This window comes from Gossypium raimondii, chromosome 9 (assembly GCF_025698545.1).
Source record: "Gossypium raimondii isolate GPD5lz chromosome 9, ASM2569854v1, whole genome shotgun sequence".
In the NCBI taxonomy this organism is placed as follows: domain Eukaryota; kingdom Viridiplantae; phylum Streptophyta; class Magnoliopsida; order Malvales; family Malvaceae; genus Gossypium; species Gossypium raimondii.
In genome coordinates this window covers 28,545,892-28,569,564 of record NC_068573.1, presented here as the reverse complement: position 1 = coordinate 28,569,564, position 23,673 = coordinate 28,545,892, and the positions used below count along the sequence as shown (strand labels likewise).

General features: G+C 32.8%; 3 protein-coding genes across 9 annotated transcripts; 2 read left to right on the top strand and 1 right to left on the bottom strand.

Annotated features, from left to right (window-relative positions):
- Positions 1–6,400: 6,400 nt before the first annotated feature.
- On the top strand, positions 6,401–12,375 carry LOC105798845 (lipase). Of its 6 annotated transcripts, none has more exons than XM_052620565.1 (12): positions 6,401–6,513; positions 6,677–6,789; positions 8,349–8,418; positions 8,587–8,666; positions 9,362–9,427; positions 9,524–9,571; positions 9,804–9,871; positions 10,061–10,133; positions 10,217–10,378; positions 10,504–10,698; positions 11,536–11,624; positions 11,893–12,375. In XM_052620565.1, exons 3-12 carry the CDS (start codon positions 8,352–8,354, stop codon positions 12,110–12,112), a joined length of 1,068 nt encoding a protein of 355 aa, XP_052476525.1. In that variant the 5' UTR covers positions 6,401–6,513; positions 6,677–6,789; positions 8,349–8,351; the 3' UTR covers positions 12,113–12,375. The 6 variants fall into 6 exon arrangements, with proteins under 6 accessions (XP_052476525.1, XP_052476524.1, XP_012484509.1 ...); XM_052620564.1 differs by lacking the exon at positions 8,349–8,418 and adding an exon at positions 6,869–6,938 and having other exon boundaries at positions 6,402–6,513; XM_012629055.2 differs by lacking the exon at positions 6,401–6,513 and having other exon boundaries at positions 6,525–6,789.
- A 3,813-nt stretch (positions 12,376–16,188) lies between these two features.
- Positions 16,189–19,108, top strand: LOC105798846 (putative 4-hydroxy-4-methyl-2-oxoglutarate aldolase 3). Of its 2 annotated transcripts, none has more exons than XM_012629057.2 (2): positions 16,189–16,487; positions 18,385–19,108. In XM_012629057.2, the coding sequence occupies exons 1-2, from the start codon at positions 16,331–16,333 to the stop codon at positions 18,891–18,893; spliced, it is 666 nt and encodes a 221-aa protein (XP_012484511.1). In that variant the 5' UTR covers positions 16,189–16,330; the 3' UTR covers positions 18,894–19,108. The 2 variants fall into 2 exon arrangements, with proteins under 2 accessions (XP_012484511.1, XP_012484510.1); XM_012629056.2 differs by having other exon boundaries at positions 18,373–19,108.
- A 773-nt stretch (positions 19,109–19,881) lies between these two features.
- On the bottom strand, positions 19,882–22,764 carry LOC105798844 (tubby-like F-box protein 3). The gene is made up of 6 exons (XM_012629054.2): positions 22,270–22,764; positions 21,452–21,539; positions 21,177–21,306; positions 20,897–21,076; positions 20,270–20,777; positions 19,882–20,069 (listed from the first exon to the last, which is right to left on the bottom strand). Exons 1-5 carry the CDS (start codon positions 22,576–22,578, stop codon positions 20,303–20,305), a joined length of 1,182 nt encoding a protein of 393 aa, XP_012484508.1. The 5' UTR covers positions 22,579–22,764; the 3' UTR covers positions 19,882–20,069; positions 20,270–20,302.
- Between the last annotated feature and the right edge of the window lie 909 nt (positions 22,765–23,673).

The following is a 23,673-nucleotide window of genomic DNA, read 5'->3' as shown; positions in this document are numbered from 1 at the left end:
TAAAGTTTCTACCAAATTATTTTGTTATAAGTTAGCCAAGTGTTGAGTAGTGACATATCATATTTAGATCCTATTAAAGGGTCAGGTTTACCTTGTTACAATGGCATTAAATCAAGTGGCTCAACTCATATCATTTCAGCAGTTTGAGTTGATAAACTTTTGAATCGAGGTTCTGAAGCTTTTCTAGCCTATGTTATTAATTCAAACTCAGATGATAATCAAATAAGCAAGATTCAAATAATTTTTGAGTTCTCAGATCTGTTTCCTGAAGAATTACCAAGACTTCCTCCTAATCGCGAGGTTAAATTTGTAATTGAAGTTTACCCGGGTATAACTCCTGTGTCAATTGCTCGCCAACGGAGCTAAAAGAACTAAAAATTCAATTACAAGGTCTTTTAAATCGAGACTTTATACGCCCTAGTATATCATCCTAGGGAGCTCTAGTACTGTTTGTAAATAAGAAAGATGGGTTGATGCGTCTTTGCATTGATTATCGAAAGTTGAATAAGTTGATGATTAAGAATCGATATCCGTTGCCGCACATTGACAATTTATTCTATCAGTTGAAAGGTGCACCAGTCTTCTCCAAGATCGATTTGAGATCGAGGTATTACAAGTAGAAAGTGAAAGATAGTGACGTACCAAAAATGGTGTTTCGTACGCGGTACGATCACTATGAATTTCTTGTTATACCATTTGGGTTGATGAATTCACCTGCGGTATTCATGGATCTCATGAATTGCATTTTTCAAACCTATCTAGATTAATTATGGTGGTGTTTATCGAAAATATCATGATATACTCTAAATCGGAAGTTAAGCATGATAAGCATTTGAAAATCGTACTGTAAGTTTTACACGAGAAGCAACTGTTCGAGAAGCTTAGTAAATGTGAGTTTTGGTTATTAGAAGTGGTATTTCTAGGGCATGTCATCTCAGCCAAAGGAATTTGAGTTGATTCTAAAATGATCAAATCTATCCTTCAGTGGAAAGAATAGAAAAATGTGTCTGAAATTCGAAACTTCCTTGTCTTGACAGGTTATTACAAGAGATCCGTGAAAATTTTTTCCAAAATAGCTTTTTCGATGATGAAACTCCTGCATAAGAACGTGCCGTTTATATGGGATAATTAATGTCATAAAAGTTTTGAGAAGCCGAATGTATGTTGACAGAAGCGTCGATCCTAACTTTACTCGAATCAGAGAAAGAATTGATGGTGTATAGCAATGCTTCATTAAACAATTTAGGTTGTGTTTTGATGCAGGATGGTAAAGTAATTGCGTATGCGTCTCGACAAATGAAAACACATTAACGTAATTACTCGACACATGATTTAGAGCTTGCTGCTATGGTTTTTGCTCTAAATATCTGGAGGCATTACTTGTATGGTGAAAGTGTCATGTAATGGCCCAATATTGCCCGGCCCAAATCAGAAATAAATAAACAAAAATATAAAAAAATAAAATAAACCAAACTAAAATCTAAAAGTCCAAAGTCCAAATACATGGGCCCAACGTGGCCCAAATAATTTTAACCCACTAGCCTAGCCCAATAACCCCAAATTATTTAACCTAAACTACCCAAACCGTTAGCCCAATACAAGCCCAAAATAGTTTCAAAGAAAACCTAGCAGCAACAGCTTCCAACGCCGCAGCTGCCAAGGCCATCCTCCGCGTGTGTCGAACCACTCTCCACGCATGCAGTGCCTCCACGCGCCTCCAGCTGGCCTCCGTACGCCGTACCTGCGCAGCAAACAAACAAACAACCAGCAACGAAAAGAAAACAGAAAAAAGAGCAAAAAGAAAAAAAGAACAGAGAGGAGAAGGGATTTTTGTTTTTTTATTATGTATTTTTTTCTTTTCTTTTGGCTTTGGCTATAAAAAGCCGATTCATTTTCTGTAACGAGGGGCTTCTTCTTCCTTTTTTACGGATTGAATACGAAAAAAATTCAAAGAAAAAAACAAAAGATTTGAGAGGTATATTCAATTTTTTTTCTTTTTTCATTTTTTTCTTCATTGTTTTCATTCTCTTTTTCGTTTCTTTGTTTACGAATACAATAAGCAAAAGAAAAAAAGAGGTTTAAGAACGAGGTTACCTGGTGGCTGATCTACCTTCTGCTCCGTCGCAATCGGGTCGGATGGAGATTTGAGGCATGAAGCGACGAGGTGAGAGGCCGAAGCGCGCTCCCTTCTCTTCTGTCATTCTGAACAAAGACCTTTAGATTTAGGTTTTTTTCGCTTTTAAATGTTTTCAGAAACGACACTGTTCGGTGCCTTGACCCGGTGATCCGATTTGATTCGGTGAGGATCCGCGCCTTTTAAAATCAAGGGGAAATTTGCACGATGAATCCCTCCATGCTGGCTTTCATTTCAATTCAGTTCCTTTCAATTTTTTTAAATTATTATCGTATTTTTTATTTGATTCCAATTTGATCCATGGTCAAACGATGTCGTTTCTTGTGTTTGGTTCTGATTATTTATTTTTTTGCGTTTAATTGCTAACTTAGTCCCGCAACATTAAGTCAGATTTCAATTTAGTGCATGTTGTTTTTTTCTTTTTCTTTTTCTTTTTTTTCTTTTTAATATTAGATTTTAAATATATTTAATCCTATTTTGACATATATGTCAAAAATTTAGTATTATTTTAATATTTAGGTTTTGATATTATTTGTTTTTTATATTTTATTATTATAGTTTAAAATATAATAAGTTATTATTTTATATTGTTGATTTTATTATTTAAATTCATTATACAATAGTTTTTCCATTATACGTTTTAAGAAAATGTTAATATTTTACCATTTAATTTATCATTCATCAATACAGTTTTTTTGACGATTTGTTATATCTTATATGTATGTTTTGATGATTTTCCTTTGTTTTAAAATTTATCATTTTAATATGTTATATATAGAATATTTACATAATAATATTTTTCATATAATACTATTCTTCATATACACATAAATTATTAAATATTTTTAAAATATATATGTTAATATTATGATATTAGATATTATTAAGATTATGGATTTCAAGTGTTTTTAATATGTTTATGTATGTATTTTAAATCGATTTTACTTATATGTAATTTATTTATTTTAAAAAAAACTTACTTATGTATGTAGCTTTTTTTTCATATATATGTATGGTATATTTATATGGGTATGTTGTATACTATTTATGTGAAATTAATAAATGTATGTCATGTGTTACAAGTTCATTTCAAAATATTGTTTTCTAATGTTGTTATCATTCCATGTTAAATTTATTTTAAGTTCATGTATAATGTGAATAAATTTATTATTGCTACTTTAGTTGTACTTATTTATTACTTATTTGCTACCTTTTAGTCTAAGTTTGGATTGTCATTTATCTTTTATATTACATTTGTCCTTTAAAATTTTCGTTTTTATCATTCTATTTCACATTAAAAAGGGGCCTAACGTTTATGATTCTTGAGAGAATTGTGCCCTAACTTACTGGGTTCTAATTTTTCTCGATGAATTTAAATAGCTATGTGTTTATTCAATTAAAACCATGAAATTTCAAAACTAAGCATTTAGGATTCCAAAATGTCGGATCCTAACTTATTGGATGTGGCATTCTATTATCCCAATTTTAAATGAAGGCAATGATTGATGTTTAAGAATTTTGAGAAATTGAAACCTAACTTACTGGATTCTGATTTCTCATTTTGACTTAAATAATCAAACAACCTTCTCAAAACACATGAATTTTAAAATTTGAAAATTAAAAAGGCCATACTTAATTTTGACGATTGAATTGCAGCACTCTAACTCACTGAGTGCGGTGATTTATTTCTTCAAAATGGGTACATCTGGCTATTTGGTTTATTCAAATTTAAACTTTACAAGGATCGTATTTTTTAAGTCTTTTCAAAATTTCAACTCTAAGACATAAACAATTAATTCAGTACCAATTTTGGGCGTCACGAGGGTGTTAACCCTTCCTCGTGCGTAATCGGCTCCCGAATCTATTTTTTCAAAATTTCACAAACTAAAAAATTAATTTCAAGGTGATCCGATCACACCTCAAATAAAGGTCGGTGGCGACTCCATTTTTATTTTTAAAAGTTGATTTCTGTTGTTTTTTTAAATAAAAAAAACGGTTTCGACATGTCATATTTACATAGATCACAAAAGTTTCAAATATCTTCTCTCCCAAAAGGAGTTGAACCTGAGACAACGTGGTTGGATCAAACTGGTAAAAGATTATGACTGCATGATTGACTACCATCCAAACAAAGAAAATGTTGTTGTTGGTACTCTAAGTTGGAAGTCGGCAATTGAATTGAGAGCAATGTTTGCTCAGCTCAACATTTGTGACGACGATAGCCTTTTGGCTGAATTAAAAATTAAGCTTGTGTTGCTTGATTATATTAAAGAAGTGCAGTATACTGATACAAAGTTAATGGAGAAAAAGAAACGTGTTCAACAATGTGATATTGAGAATTTCAACATTGATTCAAATGATTATTTTCAGTTCCGTAATCGAATTGGTGTCCCTGATAATGTTGATCTAAAAAATATGATTTTGCATGAGGCTCACGATAATCCTTTTGCTATGCACCCGATAGTGTGAAAATGTATTGTGAATTACGAGAATCTTACTGGTGATCTGGAATGAAAAGAAAATTTGTTGAATATGTCGCCAAGTGTCTGACTTTTCAGCGAGTGAAAGTTGAACATCAAGTTCCCACTAAGTTCCTTCAGGTTATCTCTATTCCAGAATGGAAATAAGAACAAATTATTATGGATTTTGTTGTTGGTCTACCATTATCTCTGAGCAAAAGAAATGTGATTTGGGTAATAGTGGATCGACTGACAAAATCTAATCATTTTCTTACAGTGAGAACTGATTAGTCAATTCTGAAGTTGGCTAAAGTTTATATTCACGAGATAGTTAGACTACACAGTGTGCTTGTTTCTATTATCTTTGTTTACGATCCTTGTTTTACCTTGAGATTTTAGAAGCAATTACATGAATCTTTAAGTACGAGGTTAAATTTCAGCACGACATTTCATCCTCAGTCTGTTGACCAGTCAAAGCAAGTTATTCAAGTGTTGGAAGATATGTTGCGAGCCTGTGTTATTGATCTTGAGTCTAGCTGGGAACGCTACTTACCAACAACTGAGTTTGTGTATAATAACAGTTTCCAGTCGAATATTCAGATGGCTCCATATGAAGCTTTATATGGTCGTAGATGTAGAACGCCTATTTGCTAGTCAAAATTAAATGAGAAGAGGATCATGGAGCCAAAATTGATTTAGGAAGCTGAAAAAGTGGTAAAATTGATCAGGGACAGATTGAAGGCAATGTTTGATAGACAAATTTTGTATACTGATCTGAAATGAAAAGATATCGAATACGTAGTGGGTGATAAGGTATTCTTGAAAATATATCTGTGGAAAAAGATCTTGCGTTTAGGACGAAAAAGGAAATTAAGTCCTAGGTTTATCGGGTCATATGAGATTGTCGAGAGAACTGAACCGATTGCATATAACTTAGCTTTACCGTTGGAATTGTAAAAGATTCACGATATGTTCCACGTATCCATGCTCTAGCGATACTGATCTGACCCGTCTTATGTTATTTTGGTGGAAGAAATTGAACTTCAATCATATTTATCTTATGGTGAATAACAAGTCAAAATTTTAACTCGAGAAGTGAAAAAGCTGAGGAATAAATGGGTGCCTTTAGTAAAAGTCCTATGGCGTAGCCATAGCGTTGAAGAGGCGACCTGGGAACCATAAGATGTAATGAAATCCCAATATCCCCACCTCTTCTCAAGTAAATTTCAGGAACAAAATTTCTTGAGAGGGAAAGAATTGTACGACTCAGTTTCTAGTGGTGTTGAAAAAGACGGCTTCGAGACCCCGTTTCTATAAATTGAGTCCGTAAATATTAAATAGGGACATTTACGGAGTTAGTGTATTAATAAATTAGAGTTTGGTTAAGTGATTTAACCAAAACTGTGAGTAATTATGGCTCAGGGACTAAATTGTAAAAATTTAATCTCTATATCTTTTTAATTAGTAAATAACCTTGGGACTTAAATTGCAATTAACCAAAAATTTAAAATAACAATTTCACCATGCTAAATCATATGTTATTGGACGACATGCCTAAATAACTATTAGCTTAGTTTAATTAAGAATTATTTAGTAAAAACATGATGAATTAAATTAATTTATAAAGTAGGAAGAAAGAGAATTGTTTCTTCTCCACCGATTTTAAAGAAAGAAAAGAAGAGAAAATGTCATAGCTAGGGTTTATAAGTTTTTTAACTTTAATTTCAACTAACGTGGACGCGGAAACATCGAGTGAGGAAGAAAAAACGAGTTATAATAAAATATTTATAATATCATCTATTTTATTTTGATGGGTTCAGTTTACGAAAAAAATCCGATCAAATAATCACACTAAAATCTTAATTAAATTTCGTCTATTTGCATTTCTTCTCACGCGCGCATCCAACAAAGGGCAGACAGGTAACTGAAAAAACAGAAAATCGAAAGGAAAAAAAAACACATATATATAAAAGAAAAAAGAACCGTATTGAACACTAAATTCCCCTTCTCGTCTCTTCCATATAGAAAAAACCGTAAATTCATAAATATAAATTATTAAATTTCCCTCCCCTTCCTTTCTCAGTCATTTGATCCTCCTCAAAACGGCACCGTTCAGGCCAACCGGAGCCGTACGGTCGCCGGGAATAAACCACGATTCCTTCTTAATCGGAACTCCACAATCCCCGTTTTTATCAGGTCCGTTTCTAATTAATTTGTTTTCCTTAGAATTTTCCTTTTTCTTTTCTTACTATTCCTAACAATTTCTCCTTTGCAGATTATGGAGCAAAAATCGTTGATTATTTTGATTATTTTGACGTGTTTAATTGCACCCTCTTGCGGTAGAGGTACTAATTAGATTCAATTCTTTCGGTTTCTGAAATTTTCTTTTAATATTAAACCTTCCTATTGTAATAATAGTGAAAATCAGCTCAAAATTTTTGTACTTTTATTTGATTTTTGCTGCTTATGAGTTTTTAAAAATATTAATTGAGGAATTTGCTTTTGTTTATTGCAGAATTGCTGGTGACGCACAAGGATAAACAGGCAGTCTACAATCGTACGCTTGCCACTATTTTAGTAGAATATGCATCTGCGGTAAAGTTGTTATTACCACCTGTTTACTTTATGATGACTTCGACCTTCAAACTATAAATAATTATCTAAGAAATTTTAGTTTCAAGCTGTGGTTGTTCTTGCCATCGGTTAATTTATTAGATTCTCACACACTGTACGCACACACACACACATGTCATCTGTGAACCATACAGCTTATAAGATGAGATAGAAGTCCTAAGATCGACGTAAATGATCCCGTTTAATTTGTTCTAGACTAGAATTCCGAAAAAGATGAGACAGAAGTCCTAAAATCAGTGTAAATGACCCCATTTTGTTTGTTCTAGACTAGAATTCCGATAAAATGAGATAGAAGTCCTAAAATTGGTGCAAATTACCCCATCTTGTTTGATCAAGAATTCTGATAAAATGAGATAAAAGTCCTAAGATCAGTGTGAATGATGAGTCCATCTCCTTTGTTCTAGAATTCTGATCAAATGAGGAAGAAAGTCCTAGGCTTGGTGTAAATGACTCCATCTCATTTGTTCAAGAATTCCTATAAATTGAGATAGATGTTCTAAGATCAGTGTAAATGATGATCCCGTCTCACTTTCTCTATAATAGACTAATCAATGAATTGGATGTTGTTGGTTAAGGTGTTATATAAGAGTTTTGTTTCACTTATACTGCTTTTGTTTATCTTTAATATGGTCACTCAAGCAAATGTGTCCCCATAGGTGTACATGTCGGATTTGACTGAACTTTTCACCTGGACATGTGCAAGATGTGGTGGTTTGACTAAGGTACTTGATTTTCTAGTACTTTAATATTTGATATTCAATATTTAAGTAGGTTTCCATTTGCATTGATCATCCTAATGTTCCTCTGTACTGAAACAGGGATTTGAAGTTATTGAGCTTGTCGTTGATATTCAGAACTGTTTACAGGTGCATTTCTTATTTTTCATCATGTTTCTCCGACTCTTCATTTTCCCTAAGTAAATTATGAGGTTGATCCTCAAAATATATGAAAAAACTTAGAAACATTTTATCATACCTCTGCCAGATATATACATGCATTTGACACTCACCCTTGATAGATTAGAATCATCCCCGTTTTATCAGGTCCGTTTCTAATTAATTTGTTTTCCTTAGAATTTTCCTTTTCTTTTCTTACTATTCCTAACAATTTCTCCTTTGCAGATTATGGAGCAAAAATCGTTGATTATTTTGATTATTTTGACGTGTTTAATTGCACCCTCTTGCGGTAGAGGTACTAATTAGATTCAATTCTTTCGGTTTCTGAAATTTTCTTTTAATATTAAACCTTCCTATTGTAATAATAGTGAAAATCAGCTCAAAATTTTGTACTTTTATTTGATTTTTGCTGCTTATGAGTTTTTAAAATATTAATTGAGGAATTTGCTTTTGTTTATTGCAGAATTGCTGGTGACGCACAAGGATAAACAGGCAGTCTACAATCGTACGCTTGCCACTATTTTAGTAGAATATGCATCTGCGGTAAAGTTGTTATTACCACCTGTTTACTTTATGATGACTTCGACCTTCAAACTATAAATAATTATCTAAGAAATTTTAGTTTCAAGCTGTGGTTGTTCTTGCCATCGGTTAATTTATTAGATTCTCACACACTGTACGCACACACACACACATGTCATCTGTGAACCATACAGCTTATAAGATGAGATAGAAGTCCTAAGATCGACGTAAATGATCCCGTTTAATTTGTTCTAGACTAGAATTCCGAAAAAGATGAGACAGAAGTCCTAAAATCAGTGTAAATGACCCCATTTTGTTTGTTCTAGACTAGAATTCCGATAAAATGAGATAGAAGTCCTAAAATTGGTGCAAATTACCCCATCTTGTTTGATCAAGAATTCTGATAAAATGAGATAAAAGTCCTAAGATCAGTGTGAATGATGAGTCCATCTCCTTTGTTCTAGAATTCTGATCAAATGAGGAAGAAAGTCCTAGGCTTGGTGTAAATGACTCCATCTCATTTGTTCAAGAATTCCTATAAATTGAGATAGATGTTCTAAGATCAGTGTAAATGATGATCCCGTCTCACTTTCTCTATAATAGACTAATCAATGAATTGGATGTTGTTGGTTAAGGTGTTATATAAGAGTTTTGTTTCACTTATACTGCTTTTGTTTATCTTTAATATGGTCACTCAAGCAAATGTGTCCCCATAGGTGTACATGTCGGATTTGACTGAACTTTTCACCTGGACATGTGCAAGATGTGGTGGTTTGACTAAGGTACTTGATTTTCTAGTACTTTAATATTTGATATTCAATATTTAAGTAGGTTTCCATTTGCATTGATCATCCTAATGTTCCTCTGTACTGAAACAGGGATTTGAAGTTATTGAGCTTGTCGTTGATATTCAGAACTGTTTACAGGTGCATTTCTTATTTTTCATCATGTTTCTCCGACTCTTCATTTTCCCTAAGTAAATTATGAGGTTGATCCTCAAAATATATGAAAAAAACTTAGAAACATTTTATCATACCTCTGCCAGATATATACATGCATTTGACACTCACCCTTGATAGATTAGAATCATGCTCAAAGTATGTGTTATACAGAATACTTTTGTTCGTAACCGACATTAAAATGACCATCAATTGATAGGGATTTGTTGGAGTGGCAAAGGATCTTAATGCCATTGTTATTGCCTTTAGAGGAACGCAGGATAACAGGTACTTAAATCATTTGCCTCTATAATCTCTGTTCAGCGATGTTTTCAAAAGGAGTTGTTCATTGACATCTAATGATAAAAGATACACATGATTTTAAGTTTTCCAAAATTAATATATTGTTTTTCTTACAAATGAATGAGGGCTTTTTTTTTTTCTTCAGTTTTGATTGCTTTATCTGTCTGTTTGCAGCATCCAGAATTGGGTTAAAGACTTATTTTGGAAACAGCTTGATTTAAAGTACCCTGGCATGCCTAATGCTATGGTATGCATAACAAATATCTCCAAATTTGTGAATTTATGCCGGAGTGATTTTTATTAATCTCTAGTCTTGTTCAATTATTTCAGGTGCACCATGGATTTTATACCGCTTATCACAATACAACCATACGCCCTGGAATTCTATATGCTGTTAAAAAAGCAAAAGAGTTTTATGGGGACCTCGACATCATGGTTACAGGCCATTCAATGGGAGGCGCTATGGCCTCCTTTTGTGCACTTGACCTAACGGTAATCGTGGCTTTTTTTTATTCAGCTGGAAATACATAAGTATTGTTGTTTTTATCATCGTTGGGTAAACATGAAACCTTCTTGTTTTAAATTATGGTAACGAGAAAATATTATTTGATTCCCAGGTTAATCATGAAGCCAAGAATGTTCAAGTTATAACATTTGGACAACCTCGTATCGGGAATGCCGCCTTTGCTTCTTATTATGGCAAACTCGTGCCGAACACAGTCAGAGTCACTAATGAACATGACATCGTGCCTCATCTGCCACCATACTATTCTTATTTCCCTCAAAAGACATACCATCACTTTCCTAGAGAGGTAAGTATCATTGTTTCTTCAAACCAAAAATAGGTTCTCTTATGATTTTTGGTATTGCATTTAACCGAGCAACTAAAATTGGCAATATGAGTGGAAAATTAGAGCTGGTATTTTGCTAATTGATTATTATCACTATTTGAATTTTGAAAATTTTAATGTTATGCAACTTTCAAATGAAAAAAATAAAATCAAAGGTTCAGGAAACTTTGATGCTGCCAATTTATATCCTTCTGCTATCTCGAGACCAATTAACACTAATGGTGAATGCCAGTATGGATGAAATGTTATTGCATGTTCCTAATTGTTCTCGGAACATAATCTTTATCTACTTGTTCAGTATATAAAATTTACATTAGATTTGTCTTTTCCAATTCCCATCTTGAGAGTCGTAATTTACTTTGAGGGTTTCATTGTGCTTATTTATGGTTTTGGAATTTCACGAGTGTAAACATAAATGAGGTGCTTGTTTTTAAGTCTGTAAACATTTTAAGATATCTTAAATAGTGAAGTGATTATGCTCTATTGTTTGACACTCTAAAATGCCAAAAGTTTATGTATGACTGTATCATAAGCTATGTTAACCCGGACTTAGGGTGTGTGTTGGATATGGATGTCTCCAACATGGGTATACTCATTTTTTTTTTTAAAAATCCATAGATTTGGAGCATCACACCCTCACACGAATTTTTGAATATGTGCCAGACATGAGTACTTTAGGAAAAATGAAGACTCCATGCAACATAGATAGAAGACTATTGATGTTTGATACATATAATACGACTTAATTTCACAATGAAAGACGTGGATAAGTTCAGTAAATACATCTTGTATTTGTAGGTGTGGCTGTATAACCTCGGACTGGGAAGTGTGGTTTATCAATTTGAGAAGGTCTGTGATGGTTCCGGCGAAGATCCAGACTGCAGTAGGTAAGCCTATTTCTGTACATGGATTTTGATGATGAAAGAAAATTAACGGTGTTTATGCTTCCAGCTATTACTTAAGCAGCTTTGTACTTTCATATTCATTAGTTTTCGGGTTTGTTTCCTACATCTTCGTGGCAAAAAACTAAGAAATAATGGCTTGGATAAATTATGCATTTTCCAAATCAGAATCGGGCACGAGTTGTGATGAGAATAGAATTGTTAATTTGGAAATCCGTCATGAACTCTTCTATACTTTCACATTCTATTGCAGGTCAGTGACCGGGAGCAGCATCACAGACCATTTGAACTATTACGGTGTTGATTTAACATTCATACGATGGAGATCCTGCAGAATTGTGATGGATCCTCGTGTCGAAGAGTATGGAAAAACAGATGACAAAGGGAATATCGTATTGTCAAGAGATCCAGCCACGCTTGTTCCGAGAATGAATACTCTGTCAAACGGAAGGGAAGCTACATATAATGCATAGTCTTAACAGTTTGTGGTTTCTTCTTCATTGATTCCCACTTACATATTACTACGCCTTCCATTCTTCCATTGTAAAAACCATTGAAAATAGATGATTGTTTGAGTTCGTTCTTCGTTATCCGAAGAAGAAACTCCCGGCTACTAATATTACAGATTTCAGTTCGGATTATGAAGGAAGTTGTGTAAATAACAAAGTGTACATCTTTTTTTCTTTTACACATATGTATAGTAATGCCAGTTAAAATTTGTTTACTCGATCTTTAAGATTGATTGCCTTTAGAAGTTTTTCAGGAAAATAACATAGTGAACCGAAAGACGCCGAGCCCTTGTTCTAGTTCAATCGGAATGAAAGCCCGAACCAACTAGGGAGAACAAAAAAAAAAAAAAAAAACCTCGAGCTTGAACCAACAACTTGGATCAAACTCGAGGATCATTAAGGCAAGGACCAGTTTCTAAGATTGATTTAAGAAAAAATTGATATTTAAGAAGTCAATTTTAATTTCAAATAAATCAATATTCAGAAATGATTTTAATTTCAAATCTTTTAATGTAATATTTAAAATGTAATTGTATTAGTTAGCTAAGTTAATTTGATTATAATTTTCTTTCTTTGAAGTTACCATTTATAAAAGTATCACTTAACTCACTAACTCATTCACATGATTTATACTAATGAGACTTCAACTTAAGATTGCACTGTTATTAAGTTTTCCTTGTTTGAATTTGTTTGTAAAATTTTAATTTCTTTTGAATGTAAAATTTTACTTAAAAAATCTTTGCATTGGAAAAGAGGTTTTGGATAGGGATAGACTAATTCATCCCAAATTTAAATTTAAGCATAATTATTTTTGAAATTATAAATAAAATTATTGATATAAAATTAATTTTATTATTTTATTATTTGGATACAAGTGGAGTATAAACATAAAATATTTTAAAATCAAAGTTGAACTCCACTTGACTTATGACTTACGAAATAAGTATATATTAAAAGTGAATTAATAATCTTCTATAGGTTTTCTTTAAATTAAATCTTTATACTCAAAATATGAGATTGAATGGCAGGATTTATTTGTTAGTGACGTAGGTATCACAATGATTTGTTCCTCATAACGGTGCATAAAATGTATAAAAGAATTTCTTCAAACTCTCAATTTAAAAAAAAACTATTTTGAATTAGTGAATTTTTAAAATTTTAAAACATTTATGATTTTTTTCTATTTATACTACTATTAAAAAGATTTCAGTTTGATTTCACCAAATTACATCATCAATAATATATATTTATAAAGTATTATTTATTCATTGAATTTAGTAACTTTTGTTACATCCTTTTTTTCGCATTAATAACTTTTTGTAATTAAATGGGCTGTTCAAGTCATCGCTTGAATTTAAAAAAAATTTAACATCTATTAAATTTTATATAAAATTTTCAAGTAATGATATGATATAATTTTATAGTGTCATATTATCATTCATAGATAAAATCCAAGTTAAATGATCAAATTGAAGTTTCCAAGTTTCAAAATTAATGTAGACCAAAAAATGTTTAACTATTGTTGATTGAATTTTAGTTCAATTGGTATTATTATTGCAACAACAAGGGGCTCATAAGTTCGACCATATTTAAATATGGTTTTTTTTTCTCTAATTTAAAGGTTGAAAAAAATTGTAAATAGAAGTAGGGATGAGATTAAGTTGAAAAAAGTCGTCCAAATGGCTAAATATTGATTTCTTCTAATAATAATAATAATAATAATAATAATATATAAAATGAAGGTTCAAACACCCTCTTTCTTATGACACGTGGCACACATTTCTTGACAGAGGCCATCTATGATGAAATCAGTTCAGCATTAAAAAACCTTGTTACCTTTTTCAAGTGGTTCTATCCTTTAAAACAATGGGCTGACATGATAATGTTTGAATTTCTCAAAAACACCATAGCCCAATGGATCGTGATCATTTTTTACAAGCCACAATACTTCATGCAAAATGGCCCGGCAACCCAACTAGGAGCTTTTCCTAGTGCATGGATCCATAAGGTTTATTATGAAGAGTTAAATCAATATGATCTTAAGACCATACAAAAGTATTTGTGTTAGGTTAATAGAATCCACTCTGAAATTTGGCCTTTACAAGACACATCTGCACCATGGAACATTCACAATAATCCACCGACACCTTACCAATAACAATTGATGAAAGCTTTGGTGGAATACTAGACAAACATCCCAGATCCTAAAGAATGGTCTCAAGAGTATCCAATGTATTATAGCCAAGCGATTCGAGACACACTAGCATAGATGAATAAGCATGAAGACACAACTCTTTGGAAAGACATTCATGAAGTGACACCACCAGATGATTTGGACCAGAGAATTGAACAGCTGGAACTGAAATGCTACAGAGCAAGAGAGGAAAAGAAACGAAGAATTGAAGAGTTAAATCTCACATGTGATGCCAGTACAGATTTTGACACTGACTAAAGAAGCATAAAGTAGTATGTTTTATATGAATAATTGTTTTTCACTTTGTGAAAGCAGATTCCCTCTTATCTGCTCGTTTAGCTTTATGTCTTTCACTTTGTAAAAACAGATTCCCTCTTATCTGCTCGTTTAGCTTTATGACTTACACTTTGTAAAAGCAGATTTCCTCTTATCTGCTCGTTTAGCTTTTATCCCCTATATAAGGGACTTAAGTTTCTCAGTTGTAAAAACAAGTTTGGCAAAAAATAAAAAATATCAGTGTGTTTTGAAAATCATGTCTTTCTAAACCTCTCTATTCCTCTTCCTCTCTGATAAGGGAATATCAATGAAAGAAAATCTCCCGTGAGTTTAAAAGTATGCTCTGTGTTTGCCATTCAATGGATCCTGCACATCAGAAACTAAGCTTAGACAGGGATGCTAAATCCAGGTGAGTTTAGAGAAGTATTCTGGGTTAATGGTATTAACAGCTAAAAGGTAGTACCTGTTGAATGACCAAAATAGGAAAAGGGCCTAAGTTTTGGCATAGCATACCTGCTGTTATGATCCATTAATTCTGGATATCCCGTCTTCAAGCTCCCCTGCATAAAAATGATTAATTTTTAATTTTGATCCTAGTATACATAAATCTAAAATTTAATCCTTATACTTTAATTTTTAACATAATTTCGTCTATATATTTATAATTTTATTAATTAGTTCAAATAGTTAATAACTTTTCAATTGAAATGTTACGCAGATATATGTAATTTGAAAGTTGATTTTTAAATCTATAGAGTAGAGAGATTAAATTCTTGAAAATAAAAGTTGAAGGACTAAATTCCAAATGTACAACGTGTAAAGACTTAGAGTCATGATTGTTTGAACTAGATCGGACTGATTGGTGAGACCGAGAACTAGCCAAGGTACTAGTCTAAAAACCAATTGATTCTTTAAATAATAATAATAATAATAATAATAATGGTTAATATATAGTTTGCCCTCTGAACTTGTTCAAAAGTAATTAGTTGGTACTTAAACTTTTTTGTTGGACCCATTTGGTATCTGAACTTGTATTTCGTCACCCAGGTTAATACCTTTGCACTAACACCATTAGTTTATACTGATGTGGCACTAATAACTAATTTGTTAGTGACACATGGTAGCCTCTCAATATGCCACGTGACGAGCATAAATTTTAAAAAATTAAAAAATTATCTAAAAATAAATAAATTAATAAAAAAGAGTATAATTTTTTGTCGAGATTAATTCTTGATGTGGAAAAAATATTTTTTTAATTAATTCATATATTTTTAAAGTTTTTTTAAAAATTTTAAAAATTTATATATATATATATTATGTGGCATATTGAGAAGCTACCACGTGCCACTAACAGATTACTTATTATTGTCACCTCAGAATAAACTAACGGAGTTAGTGCAGAGGTACCCACCTGGATAACAGAAAACAAATTCAGATATCAATTAGATACTCTTGGATAAGTTTAGGAGGCAAATTACATATTAACCCTAATAATAATAATAATAGCTCCACAGGAAGAACCATGAACCGCCGCTCTACCGAAGCACATCCTTCCTTCATCACTTAAACTCCTAAGCAGATTAGAGACAAAAAATCAATAGCGAACTTTGAACCCAAAAACCTGCCGATTTAACTCGCTCCACTACTTTAACTCAGCTCTCCCTCGGTCCCCAACTCAAAAAGGAAAAGTTATATGTATCTATAAGTATAAAATGCAAGTCCTTTCGAATTCTGTAAAACTCGCTTGGGTTGTAGGAACCCGAATGATTCTACTCAATTCAAATAATCAATTACTCTCCTCTTTAACTCAGTTCAGCTCGTCTCCTCTCTCTTCTCTTCAATTCCAACTCAGAACCAAAAGTTCATCAGGTACGCTCGAATTTTCAGTTATTTATAAAAATTTTCCTTAGTTAAATCATTGTTTGGTTAGTGAGATAGAGACAGAGAGAAATGGGTTTTCTTTTAAATAAAGTAATTTTAAAAAAAAAATCCTGCCAATTATTAGCTAAACGGAGAAATGGAAATTTTGTATGAATTTTTTTTGTTGAATTCATGATTGTTAAATTACATAGGGATGTTTGGAGATTGTTATTTTCCAAGCCACAGCATTCGATTCATACGATGATGTCAAAGACATGTTATTCTATGAAAGCTGGAACCACTTCCAATGGCAATCTTATTGGGGCTTTGCTTTATTTCATAGTTCTAGTTCTATGTTGTTCGGATTCTACATTTTTTCTCTATCTGGGTATGAGGATATGACCCTCGAAATCCTCCAAATACATTGGAAAAACTTATAAAAAATCGAACATAACTATGTTGGACATGTATCTTTATCCAACTCATATCCTAGTCTGAGTAATGCAGGTTTAGTTTGATGCTTTCATTGGACAAAACCTTAGTTCTTATAACCGCAATTTGTTGATTTCAGATAGTGAGACTTACAAACCATATCTTTGCTGCCCAAAATTTGATGATTTTCGATGAATTTGATGTGCTTTTATGCTTACATTATAGTGGATTCATGCATATCTAAAACTCCTTAAAGGGTATCTCGCTTAGAGAACTAGCTGAAAATTAGAGGTCCAATGCTCGAACACGTTTCCCAACTGGTTTTAATAGTCAAATAGATAAGTTCAAGGTTTTCTTCCGATCTTTTGATTTTATACGGTGAGCTTTTAAATTTGCATTATGCGGAAAATCTGAGGCAGATGCTTGGACATGTTTTGAAACCGGTTTCATTTGTCAAATAGACAAGTTTGAGGTTTCTTTGGACAAGAACATAGTTCTAATATTCGCAGTTTCTTGATTCCATACACTGAGTTCTACTAAACCATATCGCTGCCCAAGATTTGATGATTTTCAATGAAGTCATCGTACTTTTGTTCATGCATTATAGTGGACTGATGTACATGTACACTCCTTAACGGTGTCTTGCATATAGTGCAAGCAGAAAGTCCAATATCTGATGCATGAACACGTTTGCGCACTGGTTTCAATGTTCAATCAGACAAGTTTAGCTTTCTTCGGAGAAGGACTTAGTCCTTGTCTCTGCAATTTATTGATTTCAGACAGATTTGCTAGACCTAACCTTAGCTGCCCAAAATTTGATGATTTTCGATGAATTCTTCCTGCTTTAATATTACGCTATGCAGAAGTTCCGAGACCAGATGCTCGAAACACGGTTTCAAACTGGTTCCAATGGTTAAAAGACAACTTTAAGGTTTTATCCGGACGAGATCTTAGTTCTTATATCTGCAATTTGTTGATTTCATACTATGAGATCTACTAAAACATATCTTTGCTGCCTAAAATTCGATGATTTTCAATGAATTCATCATGCTGTTGTAAGTATTTATAGTGGATTGATGTATGTGTACACTTATTAAGGGTATCTTGAATAGGAAGGAAGCCAAAAGTCCGAGGTTAGATGAGCGAACATATTTTCAAACTGAAAAATTTTGGGGCATGTTTCTAAGACCATAGTTTTTCTGGATTCTGATTACTGAAACTCTATATAACTCGGATTTAGGTGTAACTGTAGGATACAAATATATACATTTCTTGAACTTTTTTCATGTATTTAGAGGGTCATTAGAGACTCAGATCGTACCAATGTCGGGATATGAGTCAGATACTAGTTCGGGACACGAGTACTTTAAGAAAAATGAAGAGTCAGACTAACATAATTTTTTTTATAGACATCTCTACTACTGTCTTCTTCGGCAAGAAATCTTTATTACTGTTGAATTAGATTTCCCTGCAGGAAGACATAGGGCTGCCGTTGCAACTGCGGATGTTTGTGATTCAAACGCAGCACTTCTGGTGAATGGTGACCTTCGTGCTCTTGATCCAATCTTCAAGATCTATGGCCGGCGTCTTGCATTTTCAGGGCCCATCGTAACCGTTAAGGTGTTCGAGGACAACGTATTGGTCCGGCAGCTTCTTGAAACCGAAGGTAATGGAAGAGTTTTGGTTATAGATGGTGGGGGAAGCACAAGATGTGCTTTAGTTGGAGGGAATTTGGCGCAGTGGGCTCATGACATGGCATGGGCCGGTATCATTATGAACGGCTGTATTAGAGATGTCGATGAGATTAATGCATGTGATATCGGGGTTCGAGCACTGGGATCAAATCCGTTGAAATCAAATAAAAAGGCTGTCGGTGATAAACATGTCCCGGTTCAGATCGCCGGAACATTGATCCATGATGGGGAGTGGCTATATGCTGATAGTGATGGCATTCTTATCTCCAAAACTGAACTCTCTGTTTAAAAGCAGTTGGTTACTGATCATTGAATTTCTTACCCATCAATTTCAGTTATTTTTTGTATTCAGTGTTATTTGTATTCGAGTGTAATATGGAATATAGATGCGAGTTCAACATGTATATATTCAATTTGTAGCCAGATCGGTGACTTGTGAACTAGTTCGATCGATTGAACCGATGATGGAGTGGGTTGAAGCAGGTTTTTCCATTTTTTTAACAATTTATTCAATCTAACCTGTAGCTACCAAATCAGCTTTGAAAACCTCGAGACGTTTTATTTTTTAGAAATTATTTTTAATATATTTGAAGGATTATATCATACATATCATGAACTAGTAAGGTACTTTTGATTAACATTGGTAGAAAGGCCTCATTTTTCATAAAAGAAAAAGAAAGGTACCTATTATTCACTATTGACTTTAGTTCATAGTATACACTGATTTGAATTAAAACGTAATTTATTCATATCTAATTTCAACTTTTTATAATATAGAATAAATATTTTATTTTAAATTAGTGAAAGGAAAACCCTTAAAATGTTATAGATATTTTTAAAAGGTATAATGTTTGATTATTAACTTTTCAAATAGAAATGCTAAATAAAGCATTAATTTTTAACAATGTTGATGTGATAATCTACATGTTATGTTGACATAATACCATTTGTATTATATATCATGTCAACAAATAAAAATAAATAAAAAATTACATAAAGCTCATAAATATTAAAGAAAACATGAAGTACATGTTTAAAAATTTAACTTTTAATTATTATTTTCATTAAATAATAATAATTGAACACTTTTAAAAGTTAATGATCAAGTTTACCTCTTTTAAAAGATTATAAATTTAATTTAACTAAAAAGACTAAATTGCAAACATTAAGAACTAAATTTAACTTTATACCTTTTAGAAAACCTATACGTCCTTAAAAGTTACAAATGATATTTTCATTGAAATCAAAATACTGTATGAATTGCAAATTTATTGTACTTTTAAAATTAAACCAAACCGAATTGTTATTAAATTATTAGATGAAACGTAAACAAAGCAAAGGAAGATACTCATTCAAGAGTTAATTATTTACAATAACTCAATCTAAGCTGAAATATCATGTACCTTCTTTCCACTTTTACCCCCTAAGATTGTATTTGCATCAATCTTCGTACATATTCCTGATCCTGGACAAAATTGGAAAAAGAAAAAAGTTAGTACTATTCATTTGTTTCGATAATAGTAGTTACACGAACACGACGCAAATATACGAATTGCCAGATCTACTGATCAACCTCTTCAAGCAATTCCATGTATTGAAATGTAATAAAAACAATAGGTAAAGAATATGAAAAAAAACCCATAGTGGCTATGATTAAATGCTAACATGTTTACGATTGTCGATCGTTTATCATGTCCTTTATTCACAAGCAATCTTCGTGTCGAAGCTGCTGAGGCAGATAGCAAATGCTTGGAATGCAGAAATCGGATACCCGTAATCCATGGTGAATAAGTCCTTCCCAACTTTTCCGAACTGGAGGATAATCTTCTCATGCTCTGGCCCAGCCGGTCCGTTTTCGGGAGAAGCCACTAGTTGAAAGTTCTTCACTGAAGCAACCGTCACTCGTCCATGGAAATTCAAGCACCAACACTGGAGTTGCTCGTGCCACCTTGGAGATTTATTTCTCAACACCAGTGCACCACCATCCTTTTGATGGGTCAAAGGTCCAGATAGAAAATTCTTCATGCTTGCTGACTTCGAGTGGAAGCTCGGAATTGATGGAAACACGTTGACATTGTTGACAGAAAACTCAGCCGGGGTCGGAGCAACACCTCCTGGTCTTATTGAAGTTGTCGGGATGGTATCCATAATACACTGCATTCTCCTTGGACCCCTGGAAATCATATAAAACAGATCCGAATAAGACTCAAGGAACCGGCATTCTCGGATCTCTATATGACGGTGAGAATAAGAAAATATCGGATCCTTGCGAAAAATAACCCCGAATCTTACCGTGAACCTAACATATTCAATTCATATGAAATGTGTGCCGTGGGATAGTTTCTGAAAGGGACTCTAGGCGTAACTTGTTTCGAATATGCTAGCCTAGACGATCGACTTTTAGTCATCTTTGCACCGGCATGACTAGACTGTCCATCAAAGACACTGAACTTGGTTCCTAAAAAATTTGATCTTTGCCAAAATGAAAGTAAAAGATAAGACTCAAGATTGCAGGTAAGTTAAAAAACGAATCAATTCAGTATAATCTCGTTCCTTATAGCTCACTGCTTACCTTAGTTTCCCAACATAAGTACTGCTCCCCTTCGAAATATCCTCTGCCCGTAGTGAAATGATATAATCCGTGCAAGTAGGACGCCTACACTTGCAAGCAGCAAGAAGGAACTTCCCATCATCAGTTAGCGCTGCCATAGAGAAACGAAGAGAAAATTTCAAAGTGTTACAGATCAAAACAAAGATATATGATGTACTGTCCCTAATCGATTAGTCAATTTCAAATACACCGGCAGCTTCGGTTTAACGGGCATAAAAGAAGGAAAAAGATCTCACCGTTAGTTAAACTGAGGTAAAGGTGATAAGTTCGAGTCGATTGGTTCCGTTTTATAAAGCATTGGAGGAGACATTCCTTCGGACCAGGCTACAAATGATCCAACACAAGACGGAAGATAGAATGATTAACATGAAAATCTTAAAGTTGAAATGCTTCGATTCGTAGAACTAGGAAACGAAGAATGTAGCTTTGTTGTTGAACCCTGAGGCTTAAACCAGTTAGTTCATACATCCACCATTAACAAGTGGAGTTCAATAGGTTCAGGATTCAAGTCCCGGTCCCCTGCCTGCGAGTTGCAGCCTCGTTCGTACTTGAGAAAAAGGCTTTGATGGAGGCTTGGGGACGAGTGGTAGCAGTTGTGGGGAGAAAGAGAGAAGAGCATTCTATATAATCTATGTTACTTTGACTCTTCATATTTCTTGAAACACCGATATTCAATACATATACGGACATTGATTCGGAAATATTAACCTTCAAAGACTCTCCAAATATATGAAAATCTCGAGAAAGAAATTGAACATATTCATGTTCAACTCAAACAACAGTGTGTAACATAACTAATGATTAGTTAAGCTAATAATCTATGCAAACCCGATTTTCATTTTCCTTGAAGTACTTGAAAAAATATGCACGGTGGTATGTGGATAAGGATAAGGATAAGGATAATTCAATCAAGAAAAGTGAAAACGACACTATTTCCAAACAGTGAATTGGAATTGAATTACGAATCATTTCATTCAAATCTTAGCTCTAAAATCAAAAACAAAAATTGAAAGAACAATGTTTAATGACAAGGAAGGGGGGAAATGTTAAGAACCTGTTTAACAGAGATAGGAAAAGTTAATTTCCCTGAAATTTCAGGAACTTGAACGATCTCTTTAATGGCGAATCTCCAGCTCCTGCAAACGCCAGCACAGGCGACTACGTTTCTCCTTTGAGGCCAACGAGTTTCAGACTCTTCAATCCTTAACAAAACATCCCTTAACAATTCATGAGGCAAGTTGGCCCAACAACAAACACTACCACCACCACCAGTCGCCACCTTTGCCGAGGCCGTGTCTGAACCTTCCAGTTGGTCTTGAACCACCCGGCGTGATCTGAGCCTAGCAATGCACTGTATTGTCATCAATACACGTTAAGAAAAGACTCAAAAGTTTAAAAGACGATAATGCTCAGTTGTTTTACGTTTGGAAATGAAAAATCTGAGGAAAACGGTTTTAAGAAAATGAGAAAATTTGTTGGGTTTTTCTTTCTTTGAAGATTTGAGTTTGGGATTTGGATTTTCAAGGAAAATTTGAAAAGTTGTTAGACTTTAACACTGATAATAATTATATAAAATTGGATTTTTCTTTTCATTTCTAAACTTCCATAATTATATTCAAAATTGGAGGTTAAAATATTATTTAATAATGAATACGGGTGGAGTTGTAGTAAATTTATATTTTAATATTATTATATTTTTTATTTTTGCATTATTATTTCATAATTTATTATGATTTTGCATGTTTAAATTATTTTTCTATCTATATTTAAGATTGTCGTGACATGGTGTCTTAGGTGTTATTTTGAGGACATTTTATCTTTTCATATAAAATTTAAAAAATTATTTGCATACGATAGAATTTGAACTCAAAATATTATAACCTTTAATATCTTAATTTTATCATTTTAACCAAAATGATATTTGATTATCATATTTTCTTTTAAATTTTTATATAAATTGTTCGCTCTACACGATAATCTAGTTTGTATGATATTCCTAGCATTTGAATAAATTATAATTATATTTAAAATATATTTTTTATATTTGAGGCGGAAAAGGGCTCTCACGACTACAACACAATAATACTCTTGCCACTAGGTTAAGAGTTGATTCGTTTTATTTAAAATATTATTTATTTACTAATTTTCTATATGTAAATATTTATTTTATATAGATATATACATTATATTATTTATATTGCTTTTAATTAATTATGTATAAACAAGCAAAGCTTTGAAATCTGTGCATATTTTCAGATATTTTTGCTTTGGGTTCTTTTTTTTCTTTGGATGGAATGTTTGCTTTGGTTCTTACAATTATAAATACATGAAAATGAAACTGATGTAGAAACATTAATAATTCTTCAATTTGAAACAAGAAATTTCCTATTTTGCCCTTATCCTTTGGTTAAAACATGCCATAAGTCTCCATACATTTTGCAAATCCGAAATTTAGTCC